Source organism: Durio zibethinus, chromosome 6 (genome assembly GCF_047325235.1).
Source record: "Durio zibethinus cultivar Kanyao isolate XHJ-2024 chromosome 6, ASM4732523v1, whole genome shotgun sequence".
NCBI classification, from domain to species: Eukaryota; Viridiplantae; Streptophyta; class Magnoliopsida; order Malvales; family Malvaceae; genus Durio; species Durio zibethinus.
This window is the reverse complement of record NC_143167.1, coordinates 27,094,684-27,118,435: the sequence shown is the minus strand read 5'-3', so window position 1 is coordinate 27,118,435 and position 23,752 is coordinate 27,094,684. Positions and strand designations below refer to the sequence as shown.

Genomic DNA, 23,752 nt, shown 5'->3' with positions numbered 1-23,752 from the left:
TACGGGCTTTTTTTTTTTTTTCATTTTAGCCTTTAAAAAAAAAGGAATTCAATGTAAAAATGAGATTTTTTGAGAAAAATTAATTAAATGAAATAATTTTGATTGCCTACTTAGAATCTTCCTCTTGTCGTCGAATCTGGCTGGCTAGGGCGTCAGATCGGCACCTCGCAGATGGACTGGTCACCTGAAACTCCAGATTTGGCTGTTATTTTATTTACCTATTATTTTTAATAATAATGATTAATAATTTATAATTAATTTTTTTAAAAATAAAAATAAATTAATAAAATTTATTAATGCTTTTATCAAAAATATTATTTTAATTAAAAAGTAAAATACTAATTTTATTATTAATTAATAAGAGAGAATGAGTTAATTAATTATTATTTTATTAATTAATTATGATTAATATTATTTTTATAAAAAATTATAATTAATTTAATGAAGGAGTAAAAATTTTTTTAAAATTCATTCAAACTATATTTGTTTGAACTAACCAAATATATTAATATTAATTCCTACTATATTCCATTTTAATAAATTAAACATTATAATAGTTATTCTATTCTATTCATCCTTTTTTCTATTCTCAAAGAATATTTATTTCATTTCGCGAATCAAATATGTAATTAATGTTAAAAAACGAAAAATATATGAAAAAATTATAAATAATGGAGAGAAATGTAAAATTCAAATGAGAAATTTTGTAAAGAATTAAATCAAATATGCATAAAAATTTTATTTTCTTAAAAATTTTTATTTTATTTTTTCTTAAATTTAAATTAAAAAAAGAAAGAAAGATATGAAAAGTGCAGAGAGAGAAAAAAAAGAAATATTTAAACATTTTTTTTTTTTACAAAAAGTTCAACTAAATATTAGGTTTGTAAAAATTCATTTAAGAAACCAAAGTTCAAATGCCAAATAACCCAAAAAAAAAAAATCGAACTAAATTTTTATTCTCTTTTTTTCTTATTAATCTATAATCCTTCAAAATTAAAAAAATTAAAAAGGAATCCAATAGCTAAAAATAATCTAAAATGTTAAAAAAAAAAAAAATTACATAATAAAGCAAGAAAATTTTAAAAATCATAAAATTTTCAAAAATTATAATACAATCACACACATAAAAAATAAAAAAAATAAAAAAATAAATTTACAATTAAAAACATTCAAAAAAAGATTTCTTTAAATTTGAAGATCAACAATCATAAAAAGGATATCAAGTTAGAAATGTATGATTTCAACATTAAACTATAAGATGATATAAGAGAATGAAAAGTGGTGATGGAGAATCAAATCTAATCCGAATTAATTTTATACTAACATCATACGATTTAAATTATTTTTTACGTATAATGATTTTTTTAAAGAAAAAAAACCCTACTCGTAACGGGAACTGATTCCAGTGAAAGACCAAAAATCCTATTTCTCATAAGAGATCTTGATAATCATATATGCCTGAGAAAATAAATAAATAAATAAAAAGGAAAAACCTATGGTGTCCGTTAATCCCTTAGCAATAAACTGCTTTCAACTTTCATTTTAAAAGCCTCTAGTTTCCTCTCTTTCAGTCTGTCCCTTCTGAAAGAGAGCAGCAAAAAATGTTGGCTACATCTTCTTCTACTACTACTTCTTCGCTCACTTTTCTTCATCCACTTACCAATTATAATACCTCTCAAACTCCCTCTTTCAACCCATCTTTTCTTTCTTTCTCTTCTTCTTCTTCATATGTTTCCCCTCTCACTTTTGGTCTCCATAGCAAAACCCATGTCAGGATTAGCCCAAAACTCAAGGTTTTTAATTCCCTTTACCAAAAAAACAATGATTGCTTTTCTTTTTGTTTTTTTTTTTTTAATGATATTCTTGTTCATTTTCTTTCCTCTTTTTGTTTTTTTGGCAGGGATTGAGGATAAGTTGTTTAAAAAAGGAACCTTTGAAGGTGATGATATCAGGTGCCCCGGCATCAGGTAAGGGCACCCAGTGTGAGTTGATTGTACAAAAGGTAATTAATCTTATGCGTAGTTTACTTCAGTTCCATATATCAGTTGTGGTTTCAATGAAAATATATGTCTAATTCTAATTGATTGTAGATTATATATTATAATATTCTTAAGTATTAAGCAGTATGCAAATGTTATTACACCATTTTCATTGCTTTGCACTCCTTTCCTATTGTAATGGTTATGGGTTTTAGTTTTTATGAAGGCTTGATTAGGATTAATTGCCAGAAAATGCTTTGTTTTTCTTTCATGATTTGGATCCTCAATGGCAAAATTTTCTCCTATAGAATTTATTATGCTTGGATGGATTAACATGAAGAATAAATATTTTAACATGAGTTGCTTTCCCATATTCAAAAATATCCTTCAGTCTTTCCTCTAGAGGTGATAAGCTCAAGACTCTTTCCATAGCCAGCGTCATGCAATAAAATTTGGTGATGTCTTTCCTTTTTCTTGACTTCTACTGAAGATAAAATATTGTTTGCATATTGATGGTTCATCTTTTTGGGTAGAATATATAGATTGCTATCTTTGCACTTTTTGATGAGAAGAAAGCTGCACAGTGTGGGATTTTTGAAAAGGGTATTTTTAAAGAAAACCATGTGAAACATTTTACTGAGTTATTATAATGTATGCAACATCTTAATTATCTTGTGCAATATTAATTGATGTAAATAAGCAATTATAGAAGAGCAATGGATCAAAGGGGCATCATAATTTCATAAGGGAAATTAAAGGGAAATACTGCTGTTTTCCCCTTTTGATTCTGTAAAAAAGACAGCCTAGTGTTTTCTTCAAATTGCAACTGTGGATACATGATTTTATGCCTTTTTATTTTATGCTTCTAAAACAGGATTCACTCTTATTACCTCAATTACTTGAGTCTTCTTGTTATAGAAGTTTGCCTCAGTCTCTGCATGTAAATGGTTATTCTATGTACTTCATTTTTTGCAGTTTGGATTGGTGCATATATCAACAGGGGATATCTTAAGAGCCGAAGTATCATCAGGGACAGATATTGGAAATAAAGCAAAAGAATTCATGAATGCTGGGCGTCTGGTTCCTGATGAGATCGTGACTGCTGTACTACATTAACCTACCCACTTCTTTATCCTTTCCTTTCTTAAATGCTTATGTATTTAAATATTTCTTTTTTCATTTTATAGATGGTGACAGCCAGATTATCACGTCAAGATGCTAAGGAGAAAGGGTGGCTTCTTGATGGATACCCAAGGAGTTTTGCCCAGGCACAAAGTTTGGAAGAATTGAATATTAGCCCTGATATCTACATTGTATTAGATGTATGTATCTTATATACTCATGTTGGTTCTGCTTTACTGCACAACAGTTGTTTGAAATTTATTGAATCCTACCAATGGAAAGTATCATGAGATACTGACCCCTGTAGGACTTTGGTCAACAGCTTAGGAAAAGAGAATTTTGGGGAAAAAATGGAAAGAAAAAACTGAACGGTCTCATGCTGGAGACATACCTGAGTCCAACATTTACACCTGTGTCCAAGCAACATAGGCTTCCACAATAGTGCTTTAATAACTTTGGTTCCACATAAAGTGATATTTTACAGTCTCCTTTGACACAAACACTCACATATATTGTTGCTTTGCCATCAAATGACTTTCTGGTAATAATGATATCATTTCTAAAGTGGCTATTTCTGTGCATAAGATCTCAATTCAATGCTATGAGGTATTTTTCCACAAACACTTAGAAAGAACTTCTTTTCTTTTGCATCTATATCTTTAATTTATATTACCTCTAAAAATTTTAATTCAAAGAGTAAATAGTGATCATCTTTTTCAATCTCTGACAAGTTCATTGCCTTTCGTTTTAAGTAGACAATCATTGCTGAAAAACATGCCTTTTACATTTATTTTATTTCGTAACATTCAGGTTCCTGATGAAATTCTAATCGACAGATGTGTTGGTAGAAGGCTAGACCCAGTCAGAGGGAAAATTTACCATCTGAAAAATTTCCCTCCTGACTCTGATGAAATTAAAGCTAGACTGGTTACCCGTGCTGATGACACAGAGGAGAAAGTATGATTCTTTTCTACTTTTATTATTTATATTCTTTTATTATGTTGCTTTTCATTGGCTTAGATACTGAGTATCAAGATGGTATATGAATATAACATGGCTGATACAACTGCATGGTCAACATACATCTGGCTTATATTCATTGTCATGCATAGCACTAATTATCTCGAGAGTTTTGGCTAAATTCTTGGAGCAGGGACTTCATCACTGCAAATGTAGATAAAACATATTCAGTACAAATAATCTCCACTGTACATCCATAAAGTCTGTTATATGACTTGCGAGGGAACTTGCAGTACCAATCTGAACTCATCTCTTAATATTCTGTATTGAACTCATTAAGAACTAGTAACAGGCTTTACTGATGGTTATTTACATATGCATTATTTTCACACGATGTGTGGACAGGGAGAAAGTTCAAATCTTGTGGCCTCATTTTAAACCACACAAACCCGAAGAACGCTACATGGAGCATAACTTGACCTTGAAACATATCTAAATAAACCTTTCTGGAATTAATGCCTGCATGTCAGCAGTTCAGCCTTTAGCACAACATAGGATGCACCGTAGAATTTTCCAGGGAATTGAGTCTGGCAAAGTACTTACTTTTCACTTTTCAGAGTTGCACATGCTGTTGCAGTGCTTCTAAGTCCTTTATGCCACTGAGTTACTTGAAGCTAATGCAAATGTTTCTCTTAGACCTATTATTGATTGTAGGCTCAGCAAGGATGTTGCTTACTCTCCCTCTCTCTCTCTCTCTCTCTCTCTCTCTCTCTCTCTCTCTCTCTCTCTCTCTGACCGAAAAGTGATAGGGTGAACTAGTGAGGGAAAGCCGCATGTACCATATTTGTATAATGGATGTTTGCTTCATTTCATGTAATGTAATTTACCTTGTGCTCTGAGTTAGTCACCTAACTTCTCCCCCCTTCTTTTTTCCATTTTTTTTTTGTTTTTTTTTGTCTAGGTGAAGGCACGACTAGAAATATACAAGCAAAATGCTGCAGCAATCTCATCCACTTATACAAGCATAACAAACAAGGTTTAGCACATTTAAATACTTTCTCTACTCCTATTTTCCTCTTACTTTTGCTATGGTTGTGCGTATGAATTTTTCCCCTCACAGATTGATGGAAACCGTCCAAAAGAGATAGTTTTCAAAGATATAGACTCCTTGTTAACTCAACTGCAGAAGGATAAAACAGCAAAATCAGGTAAGTGAAAATTTTTTTTCAAGTTTTGGAGGACATGATCTTACTTTGCACTGTTGTAACTTGATAGAAACTTTTCCTATTCTTCTTAAGCTTTATCGAAGGCTGTTCTGGAACTGAAAATTTTTGCCAAATTTAAAGGCTTTTAGTCTATAGATTCTTGAATTTCTCATTTGAGGGGCATTATTTGGTTGACATAAGCATAGGACCACACTGGTTATTAACTCCTCTAGATTAAACCTTTAGATCATACAAATATTTCCATCCTATCTGCCATCGTCATTCTTAGTGAAGGATGCACCTGTTATTTTTAGAAGGGACCATCTATGAGAGGCCTTTTCATGAACTTCTAAAAGATGGATGATGTTGTTTTCCATATGTGTCTACATAGACCTGTTTCCAGTTAATCTTTCTGTTTCTTTCTTATGGATGTATATGATTCTATAAAGCATAAATCCTAGCACTTGATGGTGGTTTAACCGTGATCATATCAGAAGTTAGATTCGCATGTTCTTGTATATGAAAGATCAGCTCATGCACTTGAATTTAGAACAAATAAGGATTTTAATTGTTATATGTTGTTGTATTTCTTTGAGAATGCTTATACTGAGTTTTTCATGGTTCAAGATAAGTCAGTGTCTTGGTGTTTAAAATTGAGTTTATTGTCCATGGGATCACTTTCTATCCTTGATTTTGGGCCTGCTATCTAAGCTGAAACCAGATATCGTCTGTCAGTCTAGATAAATGCTGACAATAGCTGTTTTTATTATTTGTTTGTTTACTTCTAATCCCTAAATATCAGTTTCTGTACTCCAACTTTCACCTTCTGTCAACACTTTTCAACTTCATTGGATGATTTTGTGTTATTTCCCTATTACCATAATGTTACCCACATTTCCTCTCATATAATCTCAAATTTAGTGTAGTTGTTTGCTTAAAAATGCTGTTTAATAGATCACTTAATGGTTATCATGTGTATGAGTAACTTTATTTTGAGCCTGAACATAGAAAACTTATACCATGAGCCCTTAACTAACTATAGCCTCTGTTATCTGTCTTGGCTTTTTCCACCTCCTTCTTGGTTCCAGTGAAACCCCTTCAAACTGAGAGCCATTTAGATCAGGCATCTTCAGACCAGGTAAATGGATTTTCAATTGATATAGTGGTTGTCAATACTTCTGGTTACGAAATTTTTAATATAAAGGTGCCAATTAGCATGGTGTAATGATTCTTTGTAGGGGAAGGTTAAAGGAAATGAAGGGCTATCCCTTCTATATCTTAGTCATGGGCAAGGAAATAAAAAGGATCATTTTCGCTCAAAGTTGCAATTCCATTCTTACTTTCTTTAGCTTTTGACAGGATGACAAATGGAGAGGAATTCCTACTAGATTGAATAATATTCCTCACTCTAGAGAAATCAGAAATTATTTCTATGATGATGTGCTACAAGCCACACAGAGAGCTGTAAATGATGGAAGAACTCGATTAAAGGTCAGATATTAGTACTTGATTCGGTTGAACTGAATTACCTTGCTATAGAAATCAAAATAAAATTTACTACTAGCACATAAATAGTATGGTTCTATCAATTATGTCTTATTCAATCAAGATTAAAACCTTGTTTTCTTTTTTTTTTTTTTTACCTTGTTAAACAGTCTATATAGAGATTCCTTAATTAGTGAAGGTGTAGCAAAAATAATTATCATTATAGATGGCGACACGGTCCTGGTTCTTGCCATGAGGCTTAGCAACTTCAGTCTTTTAGTGATTGCTTAAGTTTGTTGAATTGATATTAATAGAGAATTGTCTTAGATTTGTTTTACTTTCATATATATAAAAAAATATTTTCACCTCATCTCCATGTCTCACTTCTGGGCCGGTTAACGAAAATCTCATCTATTATGGATCCACTTGTCCAATAACAAAGCATTCACCATAGGCAGGAATTCTTCAAACTGGCCACAGATCAGGGGCTTATGTTTAAGATGGTTTGGGCTTGTTAGATGAAGGGTTATAAGTGCTTCTGTTAGAACATGTTACTTAATGGAGGATACCCATGTCAAAAAGGGGAGAGGAAAGAAGCACCGTTAGGAGTAATCAAGAAGGACCTTGCTTTTGCTTCTTAGGATATGGGTCTAAATAGAGAATAATAGCATAATAGGATCCATTTACCTGACCCCACGGAATGAAAAAACATTTAGGTTGTTACTGTGGTTATCTCAAACTCACCAAAACTCAACTGCAATACCTCCTCTTTGATATAGGAGCAACTGGTCATAGGACTAGCAATCTATGATAATATTAACTAAGAGATGGAGTTTGTAATGGGAGAGAGATTCAATTGAGATATTTCGTTGGTATATATAGAATTTACAAAGCTATTCCCAGCAAGGCCGATTGATTTTGTTGACATTTCTTTTTATATCAACAGGTGGAGATTAATATCCCTGAGCTGAATCCAGAAATGGTGAGAGATTATCCGTATATATTTTATTTTCAGATTTCCTAGTCAATTGCTTTAGGGCTAACCAATCTTATGATGTGCAGGATGTTTACCGAATAGGTACCTTAATGGAGCTAGTACGAGTTATTGCACTTTCGTTTGCTGATGATGGAAAACGTGTCAAGGTACTTTTAGCAGTTAATGATATAAATCTGAAAGTGTTTCTTGCATTTGTACAGACATTTCAACTACTCGTCTTTCAGGTTTGTGTTCAAGGTTCTATGGGAGAGGGTGCACTTGCAGGAATGCCCTTACAACTTGCTGGTAGCCGAAAGATCTTGGAATTCATGGATTGGGGTGATTATGGTGCTATGGGAACATTTATCAAGATTGGTTCAATAGGTATGACACAATTTTGGGAAAAAATATTTATTTGTATATTTATGATACTGCTTGCTAATACTAAAGTTTATGTTACTTTGCAAATATGGCTGTTGCTACCAGAGAACATATCTTGCTGGCAATAGGAGATTTAGTGAGTATGTGCATATGTCTATCCACTACTTACCTCTGCACCCTTATGGGTGCACTAATTAACTCTGGAAGGATGGATAGTGGCTATTGTTGAAACTCAGAAATTAGCTGAGTCTCTATCCTGTAACTTGCCATCTATATATGCCTCTATATATCAGTTTGTAGCACATATTCAACTCCATAAAATGTTGTGAACCATATTGAGATATTTAAGAGCATTGATATTTGTAGCTACTTTGGTAGATTAAGGCATTAACTTTTTTCCTTGGATCATGTTACAAAAACTTATTGTAAACAACAATCATATTTAACTTTGGGAAGACCTTTCCAGCCGTCTGCCTTATGTTTACCAAGTGTAATTCTTTGGTTACATTGCCTTGTTTTTCAAGTGATGCACATAGACTTTTATGTTCCAACAGAAGTGACTGGTCGTCCTTAGATCACATTTTCAACTTGTTTGAACAGCATTTCTGTTCAAATTTTGATAGCTAGCAATCTACTCATGCAATGCAACAGCTTAACAGAAAAATGCCATGACTATTACAAAGATGAGCATCTCTGGATAAGATCTGCTATAATTTGTAAAACTTATGTCAGCACTACTGCAGTGGCATTGTGAAATATTAATTATAGTTATATAAGATGGATTACAGACCAGTTGGAGTATCCTTCTACATGCTTGATTAAATGATTCTCTTTTTTAATGTTTTTTTATTTGCACTGACAGGTGCCAAAGAGGTTGAGGAACAAGATGATATGTTCATTTTAGTGGCTCCTCAAAATGCTGTTGGCAATTGCATTATAGATGTAAGAATCTGGAGAGTAATTCTTTTACTATGCTGTTCTGAGAGCCTTATACTTGACACTCTAGTGTCTAATCTTGACCCTAAATATGCAGGATTTGAAAGCGATGACTGATGCTGCCGGGAAACGGCCAGTTATACTTATCAATCCTAGACTCAAGGTTGGATGTTTATATGATCTTGGATGAATTTTCTTACTGAATGATTTTGCCATCTAAAAATACAAGGTAGATCTTTGTGCAGAGTCTCAAACCATTTGCATCCATGTAGGGCTTACCTCTAGGAGTTACAGATTTGAGGGAAAAAATCTTTTAAATGATTTTTGCATATTAGCCTGCAACTTAACAATACCCAAACTTCTTTCCTAGGTAAAATTAATGATGGATGCACAATGTAACCAAAATCGAAATCTCCTATTTCATTGGAAAACACATTGTCGCATTTTGGCCATATCAGAGCAAAAATCCATCTTGGCCAACTCACTCCATAAGTGGCTAAAGTATAGGATGCATGGTATATTTGGTATTCATTTCTATTTCTGACCTTTGGAGTTTTGATTTCTCTGGATATAGGATCTTCCTGGTTCAAGTGGCATTATGCAAGTAAGTTCAACCTTTCTTCATGTATTTTTTCAAATTGATATTCCCACAAGGACATTATGTTTAAATTTTGTTTTTATGAGTATGCTTTTGGATCTAAGAGGAAATTATTAAAAATTCTATTATGGAAAACATGAAATATTTTCAATAACTATTTCTTTAAATATTGTAGTATAAAACATTAAATCAGACATGTTTGTACTGACTTATGTTAACTGGCACCTTTTGAATTCCTATATTTTTTCTTTACAGACAATGGGTCGGGATAAGAGACTGGAGTATGCAGCTTCCTTCGAAAGTTGCTACTTTTTCAGGCTTCTTTATTATGCTGGAACCCAATATCCAATCATGGGTGCAATAAGGTAGGGCTATTATAAGCCAAATTCTTACTTGTTTTAGTCTATGCTATGTTTGACTGGTCATTGATGGTTTTTTGGCCATTCGGAATGGTGTGCGTACATACATTTTCATGCACGGTCATTCAGGATATACCTATAAATATCTGGTGCTTAGGATATCCTAGTTTGGATTTTTTTTCTCATTTTAAATCAATAATCATCTGGATGCACTTTAATTACGATAATGGTTTAAATGGCTAACTGGATTTGAGAATGTGGGTATGGACTTGATTTCTTGTTCAAGTTATTGGAATGAAAGTGCATAATACATGAAATCTAGTAAAGTCCAAGCACAGTGCAGCTTATATTGGAACTGTTAATAAGCTTGGATTCTACTTGATCCTCATCCCTGAATAAAACCCCTTATAGTGACTTCATTACTCCCTGCTCAAATAGGAAGTAGACATGAAGAAAGAAGATTATGAAATAAGCATACTGCATAAGCATAAAATCAGCATTTGTATACATTGAAATTTATGGAATGTAATTAAGGAAAGGATTTGAACAATTTTTCCAATAGAGATTTGAGTCTTCAAACTGTTTTTTCTTTATCAGTGTTCCAAGTTGGTAGAAAAACTATAAAATTTAGGATGTAAGGAAATCTTTGCAAATGATCTCATGGCATTCTATATACACTCTTATCACTTATCCATTCCTACTGGAGGGTGATTCTCCTCTTCCTAATATGACATATTCTAATTGCATGACAAAGGACGAGCATATTGGCTAAGCTAGAGAGTTTGCCAAGGCAACTGATTATAGAAATTCTATTTTCTGGTCTCCAAGTTAATTTATTCTCTTTGTTATTACACATTTGATGTCATTCTTGTGCGCTAAGGAAACACTGGACTTATCTTCAACATTTCATCTAGAAATATTCAGTTGAATAATCTTTGTTAACTATTATCATCTCATGATTTCAGAATGACTTATCCATATGATTATGAGCTGTACAAGAGGGTGGATGAACAACCTGGGAAGGAAAAGTATGTTTCTTTATCAACATTTACAGAAAGGCCTACCATTGATGAAATTAATGATGCCTTCCTTGGAAAACCAAGGTAAGTTGCATTCATTCGTCATCTGTTATTTTAGAAAGAGCCCCATTTGTGTCTTTGTTTTTTTTACTATACCTCATGTGAATTTCATTTGGATTTCTCTTTGCAGAAAGAAAGATAAGAAAGTCTCTGGAATTTGGTAAGATCAGCATCCATTTTCTTTATGTTAACTGTGATTACTGTCTCTTGATGTTGAGCAATCTAAATATTTCTGTTGCAGGGGCTTTCTGAGTGGTGTATTTTGAGTACAGCTGATGTTGTTTAACCCACGAAGCTGGGCAGTGGGAACATGTCACAAGCAAGTTTATATATTAGTAAGTATTATACCAAAGGAAAAAAAGAAAAAGAAAAAGAAAACTAAACACTTTGGACCGTCTTCCAATTGTATCCATCTGAATTCCAATTTTTTCATTCTAGGAATCAGTTGGATGTTACATATGCTTGAAGGCACAGCTTAATTTACTTGTTCTGCATTAACAAGTATCAATCCAGCAATTTTATTTTTGCATATATAGCATAAAATTGCTTTCCCTTTTCAGTGAAGCTAAGTAAAGTAATATGCCTACCCCTCCTTCCTCTTCTATATCCTTGGAAGTAGGAAACTAGATAAGCACGTTGCACGTTGCTTGGTGATAGCTTGCAACCTTGAGTGAAATTATGATAATTGACTGTTTGGTTATGTTATTTTAGAACGGTTACCTTCCCTAGGTCAAACCTGCTATATCATCATATTCAATCTCTAGCGTGATGAGATTGTTATTAGTAATACTCTAATACTATTAACAATCTTATCACTACTATTGCTTTTTTTTCCCAAAATCTTACCACTATTATTGCATTAATAAATGATAAGGAGAAACAAATCTGGAATTTAAATTAGTTAATTTATTCAATTACTTTTAAAAAATATTATTTAGTAATTTTAAAATTTAAAATTTAAATTTTTTTTTTATAATTTTAGATTAAGAGCTCCTTTATAAAGCCAAGGTATTTTAGCCGATAATATCAAACATAAGCATCGAGATAATATCAAATATAAACAGTTCATAATTCATACATATAATCAAAGGATTTTAGTCGGTGTTCGAGATTTGGTGCTGTCATGGCATAACATCGAATTGATACTCTGATTTTTATAGAGACGTGTCTTTCATTATAGTAAGCTACTTCAATATTTTTTGGTATAGTAACTTCTTTTCTCTTGAGTGGATAAATGGTCAGTTTGACAATTTTACGAGGCTTTTTAATGTTGAGGAGTCATAATACTATGGTAATTGCAGAACATATTTAACTTGCATTATTGTAAATCATGATATAGAATATTTTTTCTAATTCTAAATCTAACAGCTAAAGAAGGAGGAAAGAATTACCAAAAGAGATGAGAGGGTTTAGAAAAATATATTTATATAATAGGGAACTTCTAGATGAATGATGATTTGTCTTCTTTGAAAAAGAGTTACAAATTTATACAAAAGGAAAAATAAGCAAATAGTAACCAAATAGGACCTATAATATTTACATTGGATTTACGACTAAAAATAATTGACTAGACTTAAAGCAACTTTAATAAAGTAGTTTTAATAAAATAAAAGTAAGATTATTTTTGTTTTATCAAAGTAGCTTTAGTAAAGTAGACTTTGACTTGAAAACAATTTAAAGCATGTCCTAACAAAATAACAAAGTAGATATAAAGTTGAAACTAAAGTTGATGTTAACAAAAAACAAAGCTTAATGTATCATCATCTTGTCTTGGAGTCTCTGGAGCAGTCTAAAAAGCATCAAAGCATCTTTAACAGAATCACACATAATTATATATAATTTGATTGAACTGGAGATTTTTTCTAGTTTTATCACCATGATTGAATTTTTGATTGGACTAACATCTTTACTTGTGGGAACGGTAGGTATGTTCTGGAAAGAGGTTCAAATGTGAATTGTCTGCACTTGAAATGAAATCATAACTCATATTTTCTAACCACTGGTCTGGATCAAAATCTTCATACGGCTCTTGTGAATCTTGCTATTCCATCTCTTTGATAACATCAAGGGGAGTCTAATAAGGGTTCCATTCTACTAGTCCAATATGATCAATTTCATATCTTGTAATTTCAGGAATGGGTTATGTCTATGCACCATTAAATCTTGTTTTATAAATCTTTTTATCAATCTTGAGCTAATAATTGTATTCCAAAGAGTAATTTTCTCATGGAACATCATCTTGGAGCTTTGGCCAATTTTGACTAAAAATTTTGTGGTTCATTTCACATATCTGTCTCTAAAACTCTGTGTATTTAATAGAATGGTCAAATAGAAAGTTTGACGATGAATAATCTTATGAGCTATAAATTGTTGTGTAAAGGAAGTATTTTGGTTCATTTGTTAAATAATTGTAAGATCTATAAAAAATCAAAATGATGTGAGGATCAAGGAGAACTTTAGTGTATCTTTCATAAGTTTTTAACCATTGGATCCATATAGGAATGGGTCTGAACCATTGAAAGAAAAATTTAAAATGTTGATAACTAAGGTCTATCTGTTTTTTTTTTTTTTTTAGATTGATGGTTGACTGGTGAAAAGTGTGAAGGAATTTTTTGAGCTTTTGGAATGGGAATTCTACAACAATGTAGTAAAGGTGACAAAGGTATTAAATGAAACAAATAATTTCTTTTGGAAACTAAAGTGGGTAGGGAATTTGAAAGGGTGAATGAAAAGGTAGTTTGGGTGTATTCCAAGGGACTGAATGGAAGTGTCTCTAAATTTTTGGAGTATCTTGGATTGGTATTTGAACAAGAGGTGTGGAGCTTTTTGGTCAAGGGTTTTGGTTGCAATTAATCTCGCTAATTCTAGAGGGAGTTTTCAACTGGGATGTTGAAAAATTCATTAAGAAGGTTAAATTCATCACCAATGTGAGGTTTTGTTAAATGAAGAACAAAAGGGGTTTCTTGAGGATGAGGCTTGGGAGAAAGAAGGTAAGGATGAGGGGTTCATCATTGATATTACATAAATAATCTTAAAAAAAAACTCGAAAGAGGTTTAGGAAGGGGTTTGGATAACATATCTAGGAAAACATTATCCTTCTTTTTACATGTGCTGTAGTGAATGAGTACTTTGAAAATCATTGAGATAATTTGAGCAACTATGCATTTGGCATCTGTTTTTTCTTGAAATTGAATATCTGATCAAATGCTAACATATCTAGTTTCACAAGAAAGTGGTATCTAATGAGGTAAAATTCAAATATTTGGATTCTATATTTCACTGTTAAATCTCTTTTAGTGTAGAGTGATAATGGATTTTTAAATCTTTGAATCTATTACTTTTGTATCTATATGTTTGTCTGGTTTTATCTTTTTTTTTTAAGGATTGTCAATCAAAATTTATCGCTTTTATCTATCTACAATATATTTTTGTCATCTGAAGGAATCTTTAAAGTTGAAAGTGACTGCGATCTTATCTTCAACATATATACTGACTTTGTCTACTTTTGAGACCACTTGGGTGGTTCTTTTTTTAGCATCTATCTAAGAGAATAAGTTATCTACGCAAGGTCTGAGAGAAATTCAGTTATGTAGTTGACTACACCGAGAAATTATTGTATTTGTTTCTTGGAGAAATTTTCATCAAAAAAAATCTTTAAGTGTCTTAGTAATGTGTGATTGAGCAATGTATTAACCATCTTTAAATGCATTCCTAGAAAATCAGTTTTTAATATACTAATGATAATTTTTTTCTTTGAAAGCATTAACCTATACTGATAAACAATCAATTGGAATTTATCCAATAACTGTATATAAGATGTGACATCTGAAGAGAAAAGTAAGAGATCATTAATGTAAATAAGTGCATTATCAAGAATTAGAGCAAAAATCTTTGTCATTGCTTTCTGAAACAGTGAAAGAGTAACTTTTAAACCAAAAGGCATTACTATCCACTAAAAATGATGTTGAGGGATGCAAAACGTCATTTTGTAACTATTCTGTGGATGAATACCTAATTGCTGAACTCTTGCCTTGAGATCAAACTTTGAAAAAACTTTTGCTTATAACAAGTTTGTAAACAATGACTTTCTATTATGGAGAGGAAACTTATCATCTGTACGAAAAACATTAAGAGGCTTGTAATTAATTATCAATCTTAATTTTTCATGAACTTGTTCTGATTGTTTATTGACATAAAATGTTTTACATGCCTATCAAGAAGAGGTTGGTTCAATTAATCTTTGAACTTGGAGTTGTGAACATTCTTGAATTGCTAGTTTTAAATGATTTGGGTTCATTCTTAAGTGACTAGTTTTTGTGGGGTTTACATTTCATCTATTTTGAAGGGAAGGAAAATGAAAAATTTAGGGTTTTGCCAAAGTGGGTTTTTGCATTTTTGAAGGAACTCTGAATGATTGTTTGTACATAAAATCTAAATGAACTTTTATTTGAATTCCTGGAACAAATCTGTTTAGATTGTGAATAGGTTTAAAAGCTTTTTCTAAGGTCAAAAATAACTTTTAAACTTGATACCTTTTTCACTGAGTTGTAAACTCGATATACTGGTAATCACTTCAAAACCAATAACTAAGTTTTTCTGTGGAAATGAAGATCCTAAAATCTTTTAGGCTATTTGATAACCTAGGAATATTTAAAGGGTAACAAGGTTGCTAATAAAATCTATAGAGAATACATTCTTATCAACGATTATGAAAAAAGTTTTCTATTTTTTTCAAAAGGTTTTAGATAACACAATGGGATTGGCTATGGTTTGGGCAGCACCTATGTTAAAGAAGGCTGCAATTGTAATAGGAGAAAAGTGTTTATAAGTAAAAATTTGAACTAGGACAAAATGTACTTTTGAAGGTTGAAGGGTTTAGATTTTTTAAAATTCTTGGACTGATATGTATTCAAAACATTAATAATCTTTTGAATAATCATTTGTGTCTGAGTCTGAACTATCATCATCATACTACTTGATCATGAATAATGATCTCTCAATTTGTTCATTATTAAGGAAGAAGATTGATTCTAGGTCATCATCTGAAAGATTAATACTAGAGATATTAGGAATATCATTTATCATTTTTATTGATTTTTTGTCTGACTCTGGGTAGCTTTTTGTAAAATGTCCTAGTTTATTGTAAAGAAAACATTTGTTTCCTTTCTATTTTAGGTCTCTTTCTTTCTGCCAAACTTGAGTTTTTGAAATCTTTTAGATTTTTCTATGACTTTGAATAGTTTTTTGTATTTAAAAAAATGAGGCTTTTTAAGAGGTCTGATTTTTTTGAAATATTTTTTTTTCTTGTGACTACAAAGACATGAAGAATCTTTGGAAGAACATTTAATTTGTAGTCCTGAAAGGGAGTAAGAACATGATCTTTCTAATTTTTTAGAATTGTTCATCAAGTTTACAATGTATCTGCACTTTTTACAAATCTTATTAAGGGCTTTTATCATCATTTTATAGATATCACCAAGATTCATGGTTCTGACATAAAAAAATCTAAGGTTGAGCTGAGTCCTTGTTTTTGGGGCAAGTTCTTCTAGAACAAAATTGAGAAAAACTTACCTTAGGTTGACATTATCAAATCCACCAAGTATGAAGAAATATTGAAAAAACTGTTAGTAGTGTCTGTTAAGATCTTTTGGATGAAGTAAATAGCATTTTAGCTTGAAAAATTATTCTTCGATTTTTTTCAATCTGTGAGTTTTTTTGTTACAAAATATTATTGAAAACTGAAATATAGCTTCTGTGATTGTTCAACATTGAAAAAATTATTGTTGTCTGTATTCATCAATATTATCTCAAAAATTTTGAGGGTTTCAACCAGTTTTGAGACAAATCTGATTAATTCGTATTCATCATAACATTGAGATTGGAGTTTAATTCAATAAGTCTCCATGATAGGAACTCTTGAAATCTCGATGGTCATTTAGAAAAAGGACTATCATCAATTGTGAAGATTGAAAACTTTGATGTGAAAGAAAGAACATGTGTCTATGTTGGAGGAGGTTGTTGTTTAGCATCCATTGTTTCTGAGTTGTGCACTTCTAAGTTAACTTCTAAAACTTCAACTGTTGATTTTATCATGAAGATCTGAGAGAGTGTTTCATTTGAATCATCTGAGACATTTGCCATATCACTTTTTATCTGAGATACTATTTCATATTTTGTAGGAAAAATATCATCAATGAAAAATTGACAAAGACTTTCTTGTGCCATCTGTTGAAGTATTTCTAGAAAGGTATTAGGTGTGGGAGAAATCATGAGTTGTGTTGGAGGTTTTGGTTATAATGTAGGTTAAGGTATAGGGTTGAAGATGTAACAATAGAGCTTGAACTTATTTTTAGTTTTGAAAGTTGTGGAAGTGGTTATTCTGTAATTCTTTTGGGTTTTTGGTCAACTGACTATTTTTTTTTAATCTGTGAACTTATTTTTCAGTTGTGCCAGAAAGAGGTTGTTCTGATTGATCTGATATTAGGGTGAAATATTGTCTTGGTTGCAAAGGTGTTGATGTAGGAAGAGGTTTGTATTAAAATGATGTGAAAAAAAGTTTTAGAGGTGAGGTTGGAGGTAGGTTGTATGGTTGATAAGAAGAAAAAGTATAAGCTTAGTAAGGAGTGTCATGCATTTCAGGTGAAGCTACTATAATTAAAAGTTGTTTGTTGTTACTGTTATTTTTTACGAAGTTGATTTTAGAGATCTACAAGTTGAATCTTGAGACTTCATTTTTTTCTTTCTCTATCAAAGCATAAGTGCATCCAGTGTTGGTTTCTGCCATAAATTTGAGTTCTTAATCTAGAGTTATTATCCTTGATTGAATTTTAAGAATAATATTCTAAAAACGGATGAGATTTTGATCAAAATGATGTCGATTTGGTCTAACTTATTTTCTATTCGGGTCAAATATGCATTTTATTAAAGAGAGTTTTTAGTCTGCCAGTTCAAAACTGCTTTTACACAAGAAACATTTTTTTGGTTTTCATTCATATTCATCTCTGTTTGTGGAGTTTGAGATTTTTGGAATGTGTTTGTATTTGACTTTGTGAAATTCTTGGAAAAGAAAAAATTCTGAGTCATATGATTGACTTGGTTACATCATATACATCTAAGGTAAAGGTTGGTTTTTTTCTGGTTTTTTAGGAGCTTGGATTTTGCAGTGTTTGGAAAGTGTCTTGTTTTTTCTTTTTTCAGGATAGATGACATAATACTCAAACTTTCCTGAGGGTTCACCAAGGAAATCAACTTCAAGGTCTCTTTTTTCATATCTTTCTTTCAACTTCTATTGTGAAGACTTTTTCTTTTGCTTTTTCAGAGGATCATCATCATCAAAGAAGCTTCTGCAGCTGTCTGTCTGACATCCTTTGCATCTGCAATCAATGTCCCAATAGCAATATCTTTCTGGAGATCTATATACATATGTAGGTTTTTCATTAGGTTTCAAGTGTGTAATTGGAAATTTTGGTTCAGTTTGACATCTTTGCATCATGAACTGAGTAAAAAAAAAATAGTTAGAATAGGAATCTCTTTTGCTTTGCTGTAATCAAACTCAATTGTCATGGTGCCATTTGGATTTGTCTTGTAGGTAAGATCAAAATGTTGAATTGGTTCATCCTATTTTGAAATCTTTTGGTAACTTGTTATTCATGACTTAAGAAGTAGAGTAGCAAATTCTTCATTTGAAATCTACTTTGGAATATGAACACATCTAGGATTTTTATCTACAACTTCAAGTTTTACAAATATTGTATCACAAGAGTTAGGTAAAGGCAAGTTTATGGTATGATCTTGAATTTTGTATGCCATCCGGTAGTGAAAGCTTACCTGAAATCATTTCATCTCAATTCTTACAATCTGTATTTGAACTTTTAGAGTATCTAGCAATGTCGAATCATGGAGAGAGATGTCGTTGTTCAGGGAGACTATGAAGAAAATAGTTTTTGCATTGGACATTGTTTCAACTATGAGGCTAAATGTTTAATTTAGGACTAAATGTTCGGAGTGTTGCTCAATTCAAGACCATCTAAATTAGGATCAAACATTATTAACTTATAACAATTGAAGACTTTTTAACGAGTGTAAAATACACATGCAGTTAACTCTTTAATGGTAACACATATCAAAAATATAAAATATGGTAAACAAATTAGACAAAAAAATAAAAGTTAAATGAATTTTTTTTTACAGCTCTCATTTTCTTCATCTTTTCTCTCAAACTTTTCTCTTTCTCCCCATTCTTTGAAATCTTTGAAATATTTCTTTTCTCTAAAACCTTCTTACATGCTTTTCTGAGAAAAAGAGAGAAGATGATATTTTTGCAATTAAGCATATGAAAGTGGCAATAACATAGTTGGATTTTGAGTAAAGTGAGCTTGATTTTGCTTTATTAAACTAGTAATAATGACATGGGCATCCAAGTTTGGGTTGTTTATAGCATCCATGATAATGATAAGATTAGAATCAATAATGGCATGACTAATTTGAGTTTAGGTCTTGGTGTGAAATATGGAGGGAAAGAAATAATGGACTTGAAAGAAAATAAAGGATTTTGTTTGAAACTACAACAACTCTAATCTTGAAAATCCAATTTCATTTTTAGTAAACAAAAAGATTACTTTCATTTTCTTATCATGAATTGAATTTTGAGATGATTTTTGAAATGGGTTTTAGTTTCTTTTTCATTTAGATTGTTTTTTATTTATTGGCTATTTTTGGTGGTTGTTTGCTAGTGGAGATTACAGTGATAACCCAGAATAAGGAACGAGAAGTTAAGTTTTTATGAAAGAGTCTAGTGATTAATGGGAAAAACTAGCTGATGCTTCAGTACAAGCACCCAATCTTAGCTTAACCTTAGTTGGACCCAACAAACACTCGACAATCATCAATTTGTTGTTGATGGGTCTGCTTCAACTTCATCAATAAAACAGGTTAGTCAATTTTTTATTAGGTTTTTCTTTAATTAATGATTAATGTCTTTTATAAGCATAAAATTTGGATGAAATTTAAAAATATTTCAAATGTAATTTGAATTTAAATGAGTTTTTGTTGCAAGTTTTTGGATAATTTTGTGTTTTTTTCCTGTGATTCTTTCACAACAAACTATTTATACTCCGAATGTGTTGATTAGATTGAAATTTACAATCAACTAAAAAAATTTGTTATAGGTAAATTAGTGACTTATTTTAGCTTTTTATGAGAAAAAAAGAACAAAATTTTGATTATAATTTGTTTTTTTAATATTATTTTATTTTTTCACTTCAAATGTGTTTACTAGACAAGTAAAAAGTCACTATGACAATAATAATTTGTTGTATTATGCGAGAAAATGGTGCGTGTGTTCCATTTTGTTTTTTCCATCTAAAAAAGTCTTCAATTATTATAAATCGATAACTTTTAATCCTAATTTAGATAAAATAATACATTTAGTCTTAAATTGAGCAATATCCCAAATGTTTAGTCTTAAATTAAGTATTTAGCCCAACTCTGCTTAGTACTGCATGTTGATAATCCTTGAATCTTGTATCCACCAAAGCCATCCTGATACAAGTAGGAATACAATTTCTACCATAAAAGTTTAAAGCAATTTTGATAGCACCAAAGTGAATGTGAGTATATCTTTGGTCCAACCATTGTTGTGAAAATTTTTCAAGAATCTGAAAAGTAATAAAGTGCTCTTAAGATCTAGTTGGGAGAATACACTCATCAAACTTCGTAGATTAAACATATTCTTTTAAAGCTTGATATTTTGGTTTCAAAAGGGTTTTTATAGATTTAAAAAGGAAAGTAGAGGGTTTTGAGAAAACAATATAGGGATTTATAATGGAAAAGTTTGTATCTTTGACTTTTTTGTTTTCTAGAAGATAATTGACTTCATAAAGGACATCTAACTTAGAAGAAAAAGATTTACTAACTACAGGAGAAGGAGGAAGAGAAGATAAACTAAACGAAGATCTAAATGAAAAATGTTGTGAACTACTAGTGTTTGATAAATCTATGAAAAGAAAACTCTTTTGGCTTTTTCTATCCAACTTAGTGTTAGAAATAGAATAAAATGAAAATTTTATATGGAGTTGTGCTCTGATACAAAAAAAGAGTCAAACTCGTTAAGTGGGGTACCCTCTAGTTGTACCTCAAAACTAGTTTTATGAGCAAGCCTCTTGACTTCTCAATCGCACAAGTGGCTAGCATGCTTGACTATGTCAGGCTAAGAGCTAATGCTTCGCCATAAATCATACTATGAAAATCTTTGATCATGATTCTAATAGTTTATAGAAATTAATGCAGTTCATGTGAAGTTTTTAATTTTACACCATATGTTGGACAACAATTGAATCTTCACTTTTTTTATTTTTTAATTAATGTCTCTAATATATTTTTTAGTTAATTTAGAAAAAAAAAGTCAAAATATAAAACAAAATTGAAAAAAAAAAGATCTATATTCAACCAAATCCAAAATTTTACGATCTTAAAATTTGATAAAAAGAAAATTTTTTCATTTTTAATTTTAAAAAAAAATAATGAACAACAAATCTAAAAATATACTTCAAATTTGAAAATTTTAAATGGTTTCTCAAAAAACAGATAAAATTAGAATATATCTTGATCTTTTTTTTAGTTATGAACTTTTTAAATTCATAAACAATTAAAGTTTAAACGAAAAAAACCAACACAATAAAAAACGTCAAAAATAGAGAACATAGATCCAAACCTTATATTTTTACTTTTCTTTTCGGTATTTAAAAAAATAAAATAATCCAAAATAATCAAGTTTTTCAATAACTAAAACCAACACAAATACAAAAAAAAAAAAAGGTTTAAAATATACTATCCTAGGCCCAATTTAGATTTGTGACTTGGGTTATTTCCCAATATGTATTTTTACTTATTTATTTTTTTAAGGTGAAGGAATAAAGTAGTAATTATTTATTTATTTTTGTATTATATTTTATTTTTTATTGTAGTTGAATGAGCTAAATAATGAAAATTATAATTTAAAAAATTTTAATTTTTTTTTGAAAAATTATAAATGATAATTTTTCTTAAAATTCTTAAATGGTATATAACTGTAAGTAATTCTTAAAAATACTGTATCAAAAATATTTTAAAAATCATTTCAACAATGTAAATTAATCTTAATTAACTACGAAGATATAAAATAAATAGAATAAAAAGTTAAAAACAAAATCTTTATCATTTACAACATACATTTTTAACAAAAATGTATAATTATTATATTTTTAGGCAAAAGGATAAAAAAAATTCTCAAATAAAAATTTAATAATCATTTAAATTCTTAATATTTTATTATAATCAATTAATTTTTGAATTCTTTTATTTTGAATCAATTAAACCTTTAAATATTTATTTTTATCTAATTGAATCTTTACATATCTATTTTCACTTAATAAAACCTTCAATTGAAAAAAATAATTAAATATTTTTTCTTTAATAGTGAATCAATTAGTAAAAATAGTTGTTCAAGGATTTAATTTATTGGGAAAAATGATAGGGGCTTGGATAATAATTGAATTTTAGTTTAGAAGCTTTTTTTTTTATCATTTTGAATATTTTTTATTATAAATATTTTTGTATAAAAATTTATAATAATATTAATTTTTTATTTGATTATAATTTAAAAAAATTATAACATTCTTACAATTTTAAAAAATTATTATTTTAAAATAAAAATCATAACACTCACAACATAATACAAAATTCAAACAATGAAAGCCTAATCATAATAAATATATACTAGATTTAAATATTTTTAATTTTTATATATATATCCATAATATTTTGCAAGTGCATTAACTTTTATTTATTATATGCATAAAAAACATCGACCTTGAATTTATTAAGATAAGAACTGCAAGTGGGAGGTGAGATTCAGAAATTGACATGGAATGCTTTGTCTTCTTGCTCGCTACTTAAGCTATCTACGGTTAAAAATACTAAAACTAGCAGAATCATCAGAGCATTTAGTCAAAGGGAGAGATAACGATTAACAAATGTCATCTACCCGTTTTCCACCATTTCATTTTCTTTCTTAACAAAGTTTAAAGATTCCGGCAATTAATATTTGGCAACACAAATGAGTTGTACATTGACTTTATGAAACTTCTCCAAACTTACGCTGTTTTTTTATTGGTTTTAAATATTACCATAAATTTTGGGACACTGAACTTGCCCAAGTTGAAAACTAAAATTTTAAATGCCAATGTCACGAATCTAGGTTGATTGGACCACTATGACAATATCAATATTTTTTTTAAAAATTTTTTAATCTTTAACAATCTTTTATGCTTTATAATTATTTTATCCATAAAAATGCTATATATAAATTCTTTCGAACTCAATCTTCAAACGTTAGCAAAAATGTCATGACGGCATATAAATATTGTCTTTAATGATAGATTTAAAAGTCAAAATCCCACCTCTATGGAACATAAAATAAAATAATATTCATTTATAATTTTCTTTGCTTTCATTAATTAAACTAAATAGTTTGAAAGAGGTAATTCAAATCCATGATTCAAAATCTCAGTCGTAAAGAGGCAAGTGTCTTCTTAATGTAGAGTTAATGGAGTAAGAAAATGAAATGAAAGAGAGACAATAAAAGTATGGTGGAAGTTGCTTCCTACGCAAAGGTTTCCAGAAGAGTGAGAAAAT

At 30.2% G+C, this 23,752-nt stretch overlaps 1 protein-coding gene across 2 annotated transcripts; it reads left to right on the top strand.

The window, feature by feature from the left end:
- Nucleotides 1-1,460: 1,460 nt before the first annotated feature.
- On the top strand, nt 1,461-11,609 carry LOC111285761 (adenylate kinase family protein). 2 transcript variants are annotated; one of them, XR_002689761.2, is made up of 20 exons: nt 1,461-1,793; nt 1,901-2,002; nt 2,955-3,083; nt 3,167-3,301; nt 3,912-4,058; nt 5,023-5,097; nt 5,182-5,269; nt 6,355-6,404; nt 6,626-6,757; nt 7,698-7,733; nt 7,814-7,894; nt 7,973-8,111; nt 8,971-9,050; nt 9,142-9,207; nt 9,619-9,648; nt 9,898-10,007; nt 10,967-11,104; nt 11,211-11,240; nt 11,322-11,415; nt 11,519-11,609. XR_002689761.2 is itself a non-coding variant. In XM_022875359.2 (19 exons), exons 1-19 carry the CDS (start codon nt 1,602-1,604, stop codon nt 11,344-11,346), a joined length of 1,785 nt encoding a protein of 594 aa, XP_022731094.2. In that variant the 5' UTR covers nt 1,461-1,601; the 3' UTR covers nt 11,347-11,609. The 2 variants fall into 2 exon arrangements, 1 of the variants encoding a protein (XP_022731094.2); XM_022875359.2 differs by having other exon boundaries at nt 11,322-11,609.
- Nucleotides 11,610-23,752: the final 12,143 nt, after the last annotated feature.

Coding starts and splice junctions, on each gene's coding strand:
- LOC111285761 (XM_022875359.2), top strand. CDS start 1,602: ATGTTGGCTACATCTTCTTCTACTACTACTTCTTCGCTCACTTTTCTT. Junction 3,084..3,166: donor CTGATGAGATCGTGACTGCT/GTACTACATTAA, acceptor TTCATTTTATAG/ATGGTGACAGCCAGATTATC. Junction 7,895..7,972: donor ATGATGGAAAACGTGTCAAG/GTACTTTTAGCA, acceptor CTCGTCTTTCAG/GTTTGTGTTCAAGGTTCTAT.